Below are 15,798 nucleotides of genomic sequence, written 5' to 3' on the forward strand. Positions count from 1 at the left end.
TCAATACCACTGATAGAAGAATATTACTAGTTATCAAATGTTTGTTATTGATAAAATCTTAAAATTAATCATAACCTTGTAAATATTTTGTCAAATTTGCTATTTTTAATAATTTCTCATATATATACGTATATGTATAACATAACAGAATTGATTCAAATGTCTATTATCCCACCCATTGTCAAACTCTATTTCAAAAATAATAAAAGTTTAGAAGAGTTGTGTGAGATTTTTTTTTTATAAAAAAAGATACAATTACATCAGTAGGTACAATGGAACATCTCCACTAGATGGACCCCTATATCACCTTCATTATCCCTGCTTCATCGATATGTAACAAGAAAGTACAAGGCGAAAATAAAAATGGCTAGAGAGAAGCCCAAACAACTCAACAATACAAGTCTAGACAAAACATTAAGATTTAAAGCAATGGTTTCAACCGAATAACTTGAGACTGTGTGAGATTTTCAACAAGGTTATAGAAAATTTCCACAACGATACATGGAAATTCCTTCAAAAAAAAAAAAAGAAACGTTATACTAAATGCACTTTAAGATGTGTGGAAGTATTTTAGAGAGACATTTAATTTGTTTGAAAACTATTTTGATTTTTGTTTTTGTTTATTAGAATTATTAAACCTATAAAACTATTTCTACCCACACAACTTTCTACCTTTGTTATATCTGTTGGAATAAGTGGTTATGATCATTCATGAATGAATTCTTCATGAATGCATACATCATTTCATGAAAAGTGTTATTAACCAAAGGATATGACTTTTCGATTAGCCACGAAAAATTTATAAATAAGTCTTTTTGGTTCAGAGAAAAAAGACATCAAAATCATTTGTCTTCTAGAAACAAATTTCTCTCCGTATCCACAATTTTGACGTTTGGTAAATTCACAAGGTTTCGTTCGTAGATCTTCTATACGGGGTGCTACATTTAGAAGAAAATTGATATGTTCTATCCTGAGAGGCAATTACTTCAAATACTCAAGCACTAAGGTGACTAAATTTGTCTTAAGGAGACAACGTGAATTCGTTGGACTCAGATCTATATTTAAGTATGATTTTTTATTCATTGTGATAATAATCTTCGTGACATTTTGATAATCTGTATAACAATCTTAAGACAATTTTTCTTTTACAAATGTTTATGCGTGATTAATTTCAAACGAAACATAATGTATTTAGATTTATTCATAATGGATTTTCTTCATCGTTTTGTAGTCACGGTTGCTTTTACATACTTTATGTATTTCTTCAATTAACAAGATTAATTTCTGCATTTGAAGTTCTATTTTTTTTTAAAGATTATCAAGCATCTTTAAAATCATATTTGGATAACAATTTTTTTATACAGGCTATTTTATGTTTATATGTAATAAGAATTAAAAAAAAAAAAAAATCCTTCACAGCAGCAGTGTATAAAGATTACTTATCCATTTATTGTTTTAATCTTTACTTTGTTCGATTTTTTTTTTTTCCTTTCACTGCCTTAGTTTATTCCACACACATATATATTAGTTTGTTTTATATATACATATTGTTTAATTTTTGTTTATTCAAGTATCGCAGTAAGCCTATTAACTTGAATGTGTTAAAAAAAAGTTTTATTCAAGTATTACAGTAAGGAAATTAACTTGAGTGTTTTTCAATATATATATTTTTCTGGATTAGTTTGTATATGAGAATTCATCTTTAATTATTTGTTTAAAATTTATTTGTTTTGAAAATATGACTTCAACAAACTTTAATTCAGTTCCTGTAACTAGTGTTGTCCATGGAGAGAAACCTGAAAATTTTGGTGGTGTTGATTTCAAATGTTGGCAACAAAAAATGTTGTTCTATCTCACCACTTTAAATTTGGCAAAATTTCTCACAGAGGATGCTCCTATTTTACTTGAGGGAGAAACTGACAAAATTGATGCATGGAAACATGCAGAATATCTTTGCAAAAATTATATTTTGAATGAGTAGGACAACACACTGTACAATGTATATTAGTAGTGTTGATTCGGCTAAAAATCTATGGACTTCGTTAGAGAAGAAGTACAAAACTGAAGTTGCTGGTGCAAAGAAATTTATCGTTAGAAAATTTTTGGATTACAAAATGGTGGACTCCAAAACTGTAATCAGTCAGGTTCAGAAAAATCCAGTTAATTCTACCTGATATATAAATACTGAAAATATGACTTTGAGTGAGTCTTTTGAGTGAGTCCTTTCGATTATTCTCTTCAATCCCAAGTCGGACCACAAGTTCCTCAAGATTTATCGTTTATGCTTGAGATGATTTTTGAAGTCCTTCCATGAGGGTGACAATTTTGCATGAAAATCCCGTGCATTTTTAAAGTGATCCCATTGTGCCGTGGATCCAAAACACAAAGATCTGTTTAGGTTATTATAGCCAAACGTGAATGTAAGAGTGAGATTTACATTTCTTGAGAGAGGTTGAATTATTATAACTTCGTAACATTACTTTTGTAGGATGTAAGAGTGAGATTTACATTTCCAACCACCCAACCCACTATTTTTCTAGCATTTTAGAGGGAACCCTAAATGTGTAGGCTTTGTTCCAAGCGCCCAATTCTGTTACTTCCACTTGTTGTTTTTCTAGTATATTTCATTATTTCTCTACATTATTATAACTCATGACATTTGTTTTGATAATGTATTCTCATTCATATCTACTAATTTTATGAGTTAATTTTTTTGTAAGGGATTATTCAATCTAGTAGGATACCGTAAGAATATATATAACATGGCTTAGTTAATGCATGCAATTGATCAAATTAGTTACTGCATCTCGCTCTCACTTTCTATTTTTTATTTTGAACTAATGACTTCAATTAGAGTGTTAGTTGATGTTTAATGATGGAGAAAGTAAAAATATATATAAATCTCACTAAGGAACACATATATAGAAAGTCACATGATCCAGATACAAGAGGTACACGTAGAACCCACAAGTGATTGCATGAAACTATGTGAGATCTAATTAAGCTATATGAACAAAGGATTATTAATGTAAAACAGAATGAATTCCAACATAAGAGCATAAGTATTACACTTTTTTTTTAACTACTCACCATTTGTAACCACCTATAAATATGTATAGTTGCATTCTAACAAAGTAGTCTATATACATATATATTTCTCATCTCCAAGAAAAATAAGACAGAAAATGAGAGATTTTTGTATACTCAACTTCATAAATAAGAAAAGTTCCTTCTCGTGGACGTGGGCTTCAACTTGCCCGAACCACGTAAATTTGTGTATTATCTCCTCTCATCTCCCTCATCTTCATACTGGTGTATGTGCATATATCATCTACTTGCCCAAAACCATAAAAAGCTTTCATTAGGATTTGAATAACAGAGAGAAAACGAAGAAGAAGGAGAACTAAAAAGAAAAGGTTCTATTATTCTCCTCCAAGCTTTCTTGATCATCCTGCAAAACATTGAGGCCCAATTAACCAAAACATATAATTAGGCCTAACAAATAACTTAGGCTTTTAAAGGGCATACTTGAGTACAAGGCTAAATAGGAGTTGTTCTTAACTCATGCAATTGTGACATTTGTGATTGATAGCTTAATTAAGGCCGTTTGTATTTATGGGTTGAAACTTGACTTAACTTCTTGTTTGCTATTATTGTTTATCTTCATTATTTGCAACAACCTCTGAATTACCACTTCTTTTATTGGTTACTATTTGAGTGACCATAAAAAAAATCTTTCAAATCGGACAATGATCCTTAGATCACATTCAATAGTATATTCATTCACACTTTTTAGAATCACACAATAGAAAATCAATAAAGCTCACACTTCTTATAAAACAGTTGAGTTATTTCTCTCGTTCTCAATCAATTGATTTTGAACCCCATTAAAAAGAATTTTAAAATCCAAATTTTCTATCGGTCATTGAACTATATTTGATTTAACTCATGTATTTTAGTTTAAAGTTAAGATATCTTTGATCTTTAAACTTTCTTCGAAGTAACAATTTCGTCCTTATAATTTTTTTTCATTTTTACGTTAATTTCTCTAAAAGAAATTAAACATTTTCCAAATTAAAAAAAACAAAATAAAGTAGATAATCAAAACAAAAGAAAGCCTTTTTCTTTCTTTCTAGAAGCTAATTAGCTAAAAATAAAAATAAAAAGAAATAAACAGAAAATAAATTAGTAATATAATTAACTAATAAATAACCCATAAGGCTTATAAAAAATTTAAAAAACTCAAGTTGAATAATTTGAAATACATCCATTAAAAGGGAAAATAGTCAACAATGCAAATTAATAACTTATTGGAGAAGTAATTATTGTATGACTATGAGAATCGAAAATATATTTGTAGAAGAGATCATTTAAAGAAATAGTTATGGTTCTTAAAGATTGGATGGGTGTGGTTGGCTGTTCATACTCACCGCCCACCTAATCAAATTCAACACATATCGCCAAGAAACCAAAGAGAGAGGGAGGCCATCAACCACGAACTTAAGAGCATATCTATACAGTATGGAATAATCGACCAAGTGTGGGAATTCAATTATGGTGATTAATGATATCACCCAGATGGAGACTTCAAATCTTTCCATCTCAATTATTGTACTAAAACACAAATAACTCCAAATATAAAACTTACATTCAAAAAATAATTAATTATACAATAATATTTTTAAAAAATTGTAAATATAACAAAATCTGTCAAAATCTATGCTTAATTATTATTTCTAAAATTGCTACCAGTTATAATTACTCTTAAAAAAAGTGATAATGATATAAATATAACTATGGAAAATTGCATTAGTTAACAAAAAAATCTAGAAAAAAAAATACTTCATAGCATTTTTATTAAAATATTATCTCTTTTAAATTTGTTACTTTTGTAATTTATAAAATGGAGTGATATGCGCCTTTTTATCATAATTTTTTTTTATTGCTATTTTTGTCAACGTCCCTATGATTAATATAGATAATAATAATTAAAAATGATCGAATTTTAATTAAATGTGTAAAATGTATTTTTTTTTTCCGTTTAATTAAGTGTGAATATATGGATAAAATAGAAAAAGAAGTGTTGTGATGTAAGTGAGGAAAACGTTAAAATGAGAGTAGATAGAAAAGAAAAAGAAAGACCAAAGAAAAGAGAGAGAGATTTATAAGTCAATTATGTAGAAAATTATTAGTCTTTTCTTAATAATATAACATTTGTGAATGAAAAGTTTAAAACTTCAAACTTCCACACCAATATTATTTAACAGATTCACATAAATCAATTAGGCTTTCCATTTCATTTAAAAGAAAGATAGGATTATATACATCACATCAATTCTCAAATAACTTTATAATTATATTTTAAATAATTATACGACTTCATATCCTCTCTAAAACTATTTTAAGAATTTTTCACTAAAAATAATATAAAAAATTGACAAACTATTTACTCTACAAAACAAAACTACATTTTTTACAATTTTTTTTTTAAATTTTAAATATCATATAATTATTTTTTTAAAAATCAAACGTAAAAGACTTTTAAAACCTTATACCTATTTTTTAAAACTGATCAAGTAAAATGGTACATTATGAAAACTCGAGAACCAAATAAATCTATTGTTATAAAACTTGATAAAAATCATTTTTAAAACTTAATGACCAAAAGCACATATTCATCAAAACTTGGAGACTAGAATTGTAGTTTTTCATAACTTTAGTTATAGATAGTGTAACATATTTGTACATTTGATCAAATTATCTAATCATAATTTATCACGTGATAAACTTTTTAGGTGAGATCCTCCCATTATTGGTTAAAAAAGTTTATCATTTATCATTTAATTAAAAGTTATTGGCAGGTAGATAAAGATTGGTGGGGACTAACCAATTATAAACAAATGGTTAATCAATATAATGTATTCTAAGTGAAACGACCTCGTATAAATATCTTGTTTATAGCGTACGTGTCAATCACGTGTTTGCTTCAATTTAGAGAACGTTATTTAATGAATTCAATAATATATAATATAAAGTAATCTCAAATATCTATGACTTCAATGTTGGTTTTATACTATGTCAACTTTTTAAATTCATTATAATACTACAAGTTTAAGGATGAAATTAATAATTTTGTCTTCTAAATTTTTATTATTTTTGAAATAGAGTTTGACAATATTGGTTTGGGAAAATAGCCATTATTTGAAACAATGGTGTTGTGTTATACATACACGTATATAAATGAGAAATTATAAAAAAAAAAAAATAGAAAATTTGACAAAATATCTATAAGTTATAGCAAATTTTCAGATTCTATCAATAACAAATATTTGATAACTAGTAATATTTTTCTATCCGTGGTATTGATAGCCAATGATTATTACTAACTATCATTGTTAGAATTAAAAAATTTTGGTATAACTTGTAAATATTTTAATTTTTTTTCTATTTTTAAAACTGTCACTTTATATATATATATATATTAGAGAAGATTTCCACAACAATACTTGTAAATTCCTTAAAAGAAAATTGGAAAACTGCACTTTAAGATGTATGGAGGTATTTTAAAGAGACATTTAATTTGTAGATTTTTTATTTTGTTTATTATATTTATTAAACCTATAAAACTATTTCTACTCCCACAACTTTCTTCCTTTGTTATATCTACTTTTTATACATATCATGATCAAAGGGATATATATATATATACACCAATAATGATCAAAAAGTGTACTAAATAAAGTTATCACCTATATATATATATATACACATAATTGTGGTGGGTGTGTTTATATATATACACATCAACTATCATAAAAACGATTGTCATAAAAAAGGCAATCACTCATTATTGTGGTATATATATATACCAATTATCATCAAAATTAAGGCCAATCACACATGAGATTGGGGTCCTTATTAAATAATTTTTTTGTCACACCTTTTCTTAAATCCTTAGTTTTTTTCATTTTTTTTTTTACTACATTCTCAATCACAAAACTTTTTTCTTTTCATGAAACACACAACAAATAAATACAATTAACATGCATCCTTGGGTTATAAGTAAAGAAAATCACACAAGTAATCACATACTTTTTTTTTTTTTTACCTATATAGTAAAAAGAAATCAAATTAGTTTCATATTAAAAAATAAATCTAGCATATGAAAAATATCCCTAAGTTTAGATAGAGATGGGGCATTTTTCCTTGAAAGAAACATGTAATTGTAATATATATCTGTTTGAAATAAATTTAAATGAAAAGGTAGAGATGGGAAAGGGTTTACGAGTTATTTCTTGGAAAGAGAAGGGTCCCAAGGCCAGCTTGGCTTTCCATTTCAAACATAAATAAAATAAAATAAAACCTTAAAAAAATAATTAATATAATAATTTATTTTTTAATATCATTATCATACTATTGGATGATGACACAATCTTATCCACATAATCAAATAAATAAAAACATGATTAAAATACCATTTGACCAAATTTATTTCATTTTAGCCATCTTAAAAATTTAGTCACTTAATATTAAATTTTGTTTTAATCAACTTAATAATATTATCTGTATGCACTAAAAAATTGTAGTAAATAAACTGAAATATTAATAAATATAATAAGATATATACTTTTATTGTGTCTATTTGTATTATGAGAGGTTGATATATATGATAGTTTATGTTAATATATAGTAGTATATTATAGATAGATTGTGATATTTTACTATGTTTTTAAATATTTTAAATGATATTATTAAAAAATTACGAAATATGTAAATGTATTTTTAAAATGGATAAAAATGAAGGGTGAAGTAAGGTATAGAAAATTAAAATTAGATAAGCAAAAGTATATGTACTAAAAATGAAAAAGGTTGTAAAATATATAGGAAAGAGTAAGAGGCAAATGATTGTTTAATCAATTTGTAAAGTTTGAATCATTCGTACGTGCATGTGAAACCCAAAAGGTTCGAGAGACAAATTTTCTCTCCTTTATTTTATCTATTATTATTTTAGTTTGCCAATAGCTTCATCTTGAAATTAGATAACGATATATATATATATATATATATATTGAGATTGATAACTATATAGTTATAGAGAATGATTCTCCAATAAATAAATATATATATATATATATATATAATTATTATTATTATTATTATAGTTTTCTAATCTTAAAAATTGTTTTATTAGATTCTAAAAAAGCCATCGATGAGGGACCCAATCCCCACTTGTAATGAATTATGAATTAGAGTATTTTCAAGGAAAATTTTAAATATAACATGTAATATATAAATTGAAACTATTTAAAAATTATAGAAAAATTATTAAATTAATTATAACCTATTTGAAATTTTTATCGTAGTTTTGATATTTTTTTGTTATTTCCTCGTTTAAAAATAATCGATAATTATAATAAGTAGCAACTTTATCAATAATAATTAAGCATATAACAACATTTTACAAAATTACAAATATAGCAAAGTTTATATATGATAGACTTCTATTATTGATAGATTCGATCTAGTGGTTTATTAATGATAGATCAATATTTGTAACATGGTATATCAACAATCGACTTTCATCAATGATAGATTTTGACAGACTTTGTTATCGTGCAATTTTTTTAAATGTGTTTGAAAATTTTACAAAATATTTACAAGTTATAGCAAAATTTTGTTGTTGATAGTTATTGATATGCTACAGTGATAGAAGTCTATCACTAATATAATATAAAATCTTGCTATACCTTGTAAATATTTTAATTTATTTTATTATTTTTAAAAATACTGTACGTTGATATACGTTAGTTTATATTTTTAATCTAATTGGCATTTATCCTTATTATTTACAAATACCATATAGAAGTTGAGGAAGTATTATTCACTTTTCAATTTAAAATTATACCTTTTCTTTGCGAGATTTTTCCGGGAGAAATTTGTATTTATTTTAATATGTTTGAATCGATATATTGTACAATGAGTATATGATACCCTGTTTATTCTAAAATATTGGAAATGTCACTTGTCAACAATTTTAAATCCTCTTATTATTTTCGAGAATTTTCATACATTATCTTTTTTTATACTTTTTTCCCATTATTTGTTCAATTATATAGGTTTTTTTTGGAGAAATATATATTCCTTTCACATCCATCATATACAAATGAATTCTGATTTTTATAAAACAAAAGGTCATAAAATATAAACGATTATGTAGAGAAAAATAACCCATAAAAATAACGTAAGTTATATTAATTAAAAAAGAAAGTCAAATTACTAAAAGCAAATATATTTATACAAATTAATGAAAATTTCTTAGAAAAGACCACCATAATTCAAAATTTAAAAATAAGTATAACACAACAAACTAAAATATTTATAAAAATATAACAATTTTTTATATCTACTATATTGTTATTATTATTATTTTAAAACTCTTGTAAAAATAGGAAAAAAAAATTAACGGTAATATGATTCATATCACTACATTTTATAAATTACTAAAACAGCAGATTTAAAAGCTTATAATTCTATGATTATCGTCTAATAGTTATCTGATATCACTAATTCTATCATATTTCCGTTAAAAAAGTTGTTTTTTTCCAAAATGTTTTGTTATTTGGATGAAATTTTCCATTATTTTATTATCAACAAGCACATGAGAGAATGAGAGAATGTGAAATGGAGAAATTGATTATAATTGTTTGTCAGTTATCGGAATTTGTAGTCATTAGCTTTCTTATTCTATAATATATAATCTATTTCTTCTAAAACCAAATCCAATTAATATTTCCCATTCCACACTCTCCTTCTCTTAGTTATAAATTCAATGATTTATAGTTTTTCCATACCTTCCAACTCGGATGAACATATGGGATTTAACATTTCATATAGTAAATTGATTTATTTAATATTTTGTTTAGTAAGTTTTGTTCAAGTTCTTCAACCACCACATGCACAGAATGAGGAAATGATTACAAATTTTAATCATAAAACCATACAATAAATTAGTTTTAATAATTGTAAGGAGAAATTAGTATATAAATTACAAGTTGGGTATAAGAATACATAAAGAGAAAAAAAAAAGTAGAGATTGTTAGGTGGAGAGAACAAGTGGTGACTGCTACTGGCGTCCTTCCCAGAAAAAAAAAAAAAACTATTGCAAGTTGTTGAATTTTCAACACAATTCTAATCTAATTTTATCTTTTATATATGTGTGTATATATTTATGTATTTAATACGCAACCCTATCCTCTTCTTATGTTGAATTTAATTAATTCAATCATGTACAGCCAAGCACGTTATGCGTCGACTTCCGAGTCAATTAAAATAATCAACATTTTCTTACATCAATTATTAAAATCCTCTTTGCTTTTTTCTTTTTTGTAACATACTTTTATATTTATTTATTATGAAATTCTTTGTTTTGTTTTGACAACCATAAACAATATAATATAAAAACGTAATAGATGAGATATTAAAAACAACAATTACAAAAATCTATGAATATATAACAATTCAGTCAACTTTTCAATTCATGATGAAAATATCCATCCCTAGTGTCAATTTCTAATGGGAATCTATTGAACATAATTATGAACCAATAAACAAACATTTTATTACCTTTAAATTAATCAAAATTACTATTATATTAATAAAATAGAGATATTGACGTTGAAACTACGAAAACATAGAAATATTCATATATTCATAGAAATATTGAGATGTTAATGAAAATTTAATGTTATGAATAAGGTATCATAATTCTTTCTTAGTACTCAGCAATTACCTCATTCCATGTTCGAGACTTCAATTATAACAATATTTCTTCGTTGCATTATTGTTGACTATTTTCTTTCCATGTTAAAAGGATTAAAATATTCGGTACTTGTTATAATTAACTAAGTTAATGAATTTTTTAACAGTAAATAAAGAAGACATTGTTTTTGTTTTAACTTCTTCGAAAGAGATCAAGTCCAACAATCTAATTAATGTTAATACGAAGAAATTAGTACTTTATTGAATAAGTTTGGCAGAAAGAAGAAAGGTTTTTCTATTGGCTGCTAAAATAAGAATAAATCAATTAAAGAGAGATAGAGAGAGAGAGAAATTTGGTGTTTTTTTTTCTTTGCATTTCCTGACAAATAAATTGAAATTTCAATCTATAAATATGGTAAGAGTTGTTGGTAGTTAAACACCATCACACAAGAAAGAGTATTGCAGCAGCAGAGGCCATGGCGTCTAACATCATTGCAATTGTTTCTGTGATACCCAAAATCAATGAAACGTTTCCTTCTGATGATACTCTCTTGCTCTTCTTTGCTAGCTCAGATTTGGACAGAGGTAAAAAATAAGAAAAAGAATGCAAACTTTTTTGTTAATTTGTGTTGTATTGTATAGTATTGATCATATGTTAAAATTAATGGATTGGTAATACCGTTCTTGATCAGATGGGCAGCAAAAACCATTGATCGGAGGTGTGGCAGAATTAATCAAGAATGAATCTACAGCAGAAAAGTACAAATACGTTGCTAAAATTCAAGTTCCAAAAGGTTTTGGAGAGATTGGAGCTGTGATTGTTGAATTGAAAGACGACTCGTCTGAGAAATTTATCGATACTGTTATTGTTGCAAATCCAACATCTCATAACACAATTACGTTCAGCTGTACCTCATGGGTTCAACCCAAAAGTCTCATTCCTGACCAACGCAGGGTTTTCTTTTCCACGAAGGTTCGTTGGTTCATATATATATATATATATATTGTTGTGTAATGATTATTACGAGAGATGATTCAAATTAATGAATTGTGTTGCTAATAATTGAATATGGAATAATATGAGCAGTCCTATTTGCCCGGAGATACGCCAGCAGGGCTGCTGAAGTTGAGAGCAGAAGATCTCGAGAATTTGAGAGGCCAAAAAGAAGATGGAACAGTGGATACAAATGAGCGTAAGGCGTTCGAAAGGATTTACGATTACGACGTGTACAATGACCTCGGAGATCCCGACGTAGACACCAAATGGAAAAGACCAGTTCTTGGTGGTTCAGTTCAGTATCCTTACCCCCGACGTTGTAGAACTGGTCGTCCTGCTACCGTATCAGGTATGTATATATACACTTCTCTTGTTTCTATATCATACATTTTCATTATGGAGTTTGCAAAAATAGCAAAAAAATTACGATAACAGAGTCCATCTCAATTACTTTTTCAAAATTGTAAAAATAACAAATTTTAAAAGTAGAATATCGTCGATTACTGTCATATTTGCCAAATTTGCAATATGAAAAAAAAAATGTTATGAGCTATTTTTTCTAAAAAAATTTTGTTCCTTTTCGTTAAAGTTTTTCTTTTTCATGGTTTTTTTTTTACTTATATTTTCAAATTCTCATAGTTTACGTTTTTAGTTTATTTTGATTTTTATACATTTTGTCTTAAGTTTTTAAAATTGGACCAACTTGATTTCTTAAAAATAAAAATATGAATGGGATGAATCATTGAATGAAAGTTGAAAAATAAAAAATTTGGTATTTTTAAATATAGCAAAATAAATAAAAATATTTACAAAATATTCCTATCTATTACTTACCTACACTAATAGTATTTAAATTAAGAGTAATTATAACAAGCAACAACTTTAAAAATAATAATGAAGTATATAGTAACATTTTTTTAAAAAAATTATAAATATAGTCCACCAAACCAATATTAGAGCAACATAGAGATTGATTTTGGTATGTGGGTAACTTTTTAAAATTTTGTTGTCCACTTACATTATACATAAAAATAAAAACTCAAAAAATATTTTTAAGAATAAGAAAATAAGAGTTGGCATTTAGTTAATAATATAAAAGAAAATTAAACATATAGTTACTTGAAATTAAATATAATAATGTTTTTGGGAAGTAATTAACAAATGATACAATTGTGGTTAGATCCAAAGTCAGAGCAAAGAAGTACAGAAAGCTTTTATGTTCCAAGAGATGAAGCATTCTCAGAAGTTAAGCAGAAAATGTTCCCATCAAACCCAGGGAAGAAAGATAAGTTAGGAGCAAAGCCTTTCACCGACTTTACTCAGATTGACTTAATGTTCAGAGACGGCATTGCACCTCCATCCAATCCACATGAAATTCTTCAATTTAACATTATCTCCACACTTAATGCATCAAATCAACCCGCCCCACCTTCTGTTCAGCCCACTCCTGTTCAACCCGACACCCCTGTAATCAAATTCCCACCACCTGAGGCTCTCAAAAGTAAGCACCATACATACACACGACATAAACAAAACTTTTCTTTTCTTTTTCTTTTTTGTAAGCAATTTTCAGTACAACTTAATTAATTCATTTACATCACAATACGTAATCCTTGTGTTTTTCCAGGAGACAAGTTCAATTGGCTTAGTGACAGTGAATTTGCAAGACAAACAATTGCGGGTCTTAATCCCTATTGTATACAGTTGGTCAAGGTGAGTGACAGACTAACAATAATCAATAAATATATATCAAACTACCCTTACCCACTAGCTTTAATTAAAACCAAGTCAAATATTAGGGATTTAAGACAGATATTTTTAATCTGCTCTCTATAGTATATATGAAATTATAGCTTAATTATTTTGTATGAATAAATTCAGAGTTGGCCTTTGAAGAGTGAGCTGGACCCCGTGGAATATGGTCCTCAAGAATCAGCATTCACCACGGAATTGGTTCAAAAATTAATAGGAAGTTCCATCACAGTTGAAGAGGCTATAGCGCAAAAGAAATTGTTCGTATTAGATTACCATGATACTTTGATGCAATATGTAGAGAAAGTAAGAAGCATTAAGCGAACCACACTCTATGGATCAAGAACCTTGTTCTTCCTAAACGATGATGACACTTTGAGTCCCTTGGGTATTGAGCTAACTCGGCCACCAATGGCTGGAAAGCCCCAATGGAAACAAGTTTTCTCACCAAGCACTCAAGCAACAAATGCTTGGCTATGGAGGCTTGCTAAAGCCCATGTTCTTGCTCATGATTCTTGTGTTCACCAACTCGTTATTCATTGGTACGTACCTATATATATATTGCTTAAAAGAAAAACAATTTTTGATATCACCGTGTTTGTGGATAGTATAATTAATTAATTATATATCTATATATATGCAGGCTTAGAACTCACTGTTGCATGGAGCCATATGCAATCGCCTTAAACAGACAATTGAGTACTATGCACCCAATCTATAGATTATTGCATCCTCATTTCCGATTCAATATGCGTATCAACTCAAATGCTCGTGAAATTCTAATCAATGCCGGAGGCATCATTGAAAGCACATTCTCTGCTGGAGGTTATTCCATGGAATTTAGTTCTTTGGTATATAAGAAGGAGTGGCAATTTGACACACAAGCACTCCCTGAGGACTTAATTCGCAGGTAATTTATCAAGACGTACAACTTTTGATTTGAAATCAATATAATTAAATTTGAGCAGTGTTTGGCTAGACCAAATATAATTATGCATGCTAATAATTATTAGTGATAAATTTAAAATTATTAGGGGAATGGCGGAAAGAGATGCAAGTGCACCACATGGTCTGAAGTTGGCAATCAAAGACTACCCTTTCGCCAACGATGGTTTAATCTTATGGGAGGCCCTAGTGGAATGGATTTCAGAATATGTGAACCACTATTACCCAGATGAGAAAGCGATAAAGAACGATAAAGAGTTGAAAGCTTGGTGGAAAGAAATCAAGGAAAAGGGACATCCAGATAAAAAGAAGGAAGCAGGATGGCCATCACTAAAAACCCCAAACGACTTAATTCAGATTGTGTCAACAATAGCATGGGTAGGATGTGGGCACCACACTGCTGTCAACTTCATTCAATATGCACATGCTGGCTATTTTCCTAACCGACCCAGTATTGCAAGGACAAACATGCCCACAGAGGACTATGACCAAATTCCAGAAGCGTTTATAAACAATCCTGAAAGTGTGATACTTGAGGCCTTCCCTTCAATAGCTCAAGCTTCTACAGTGGCCCAAACTATGTTGATACTGTCAGCACATTCTCCAGATGAGGAGTATATTGGGAAGAAGATAGAGCCAGCATGGGCTGAGGACCCCATGATAGCCAAAGCCTTTGACAAGTTTAAAATGAAGTTGGATAAACTAGAAAAGACAATTGATCAAAGGAATGAGAACAATGAATTGAAGAATAGGCGTGGAGCTGGGCTTGTGCCTTATGAGGTTCTTAAACCAACTTCAGGTTTTGGGGTCACAGGAAAGGGAGTTCCATACAGTGTTTCCACTTGAGTCACACGTCTCCCTTCCTCGTATTCGTTGTCTTTTTCAGCTTTCTGCATTTTTTTCTTACTTGGGAACCATAAGATATGTAATTTTCATTTTGTACGTCAGTGTCTTTGCCTTATGTGCATGACTTTATTAGAATAATTTAAATGCCAAGTAATTTATATATCCATTACATTATTCCATTTTTCTTCACACCAAACTGATCTTTTAAACAAAATAGAAGATTTAGAATAGATTGGCCACCGAGTCTCTAAGAATATAGAATACATTCAACTTGTGCATGTATATATATATATATATTATTTTCTTCAAGTTGTGAGTTGAAGTGTCTAAAACATAGAAACTTTCTTTTCTTATAACCAAAACTCAATTTTGCAGACATAAGCTTAGTAAAAAAAGAAGAAATAAAAGGAGAAATTGCCAAAAATATTAATCAATTTATTATCATTTATTGAAACCTTCAAAATCAAATAAAACTCCTCTACTTATAAAAGGTGTGTATT

The 15,798-nt window shown here is 27.9% G+C and overlaps 1 protein-coding gene across 1 annotated transcript; it reads left to right on the forward strand.

Moving 5' to 3' along the window:
- Positions 1-11,187: 11,187 nt before the first annotated feature.
- Positions 11,188-15,477, forward strand: LOC101216318 (linoleate 13S-lipoxygenase 2-1, chloroplastic). Its single transcript, XM_004142192.3, has 8 exons — positions 11,188-11,343; positions 11,451-11,731; positions 11,846-12,104; positions 12,936-13,256; positions 13,383-13,468; positions 13,637-14,049; positions 14,151-14,417; positions 14,542-15,477. Exons 1-8 carry the CDS (start codon positions 11,235-11,237, stop codon positions 15,296-15,298), a joined length of 2,493 nt encoding a protein of 830 aa, XP_004142240.3. The 5' UTR covers positions 11,188-11,234; the 3' UTR covers positions 15,299-15,477.
- Positions 15,478-15,798: the final 321 nt, after the last annotated feature.

This window comes from Cucumis sativus, chromosome 4 (genome assembly GCF_000004075.3).
Source record: "Cucumis sativus cultivar 9930 chromosome 4, Cucumber_9930_V3, whole genome shotgun sequence".
NCBI lineage: Eukaryota > Viridiplantae > Streptophyta > Magnoliopsida > Cucurbitales > Cucurbitaceae > Cucumis > Cucumis sativus.

Excerpts from the sequence above, each read along its gene's own strand:
- LOC101216318 (XM_004142192.3), top strand. The coding sequence starts at position 11,235 with ATGGCGTCTAACATCATTGCAATTGTTTCTGTGATACCCAAAATCAAT. Across the intron at positions 12,105-12,935 it reads TCGTCCTGCTACCGTATCAG|ATCCAAAGTCAGAGCAAAGA; the intron begins GTATGTATATAT and ends AATTGTGGTTAG. Across the intron at positions 14,050-14,150 it reads CACCAACTCGTTATTCATTG|GCTTAGAACTCACTGTTGCA; the intron begins GTACGTACCTAT and ends ATATATATGCAG.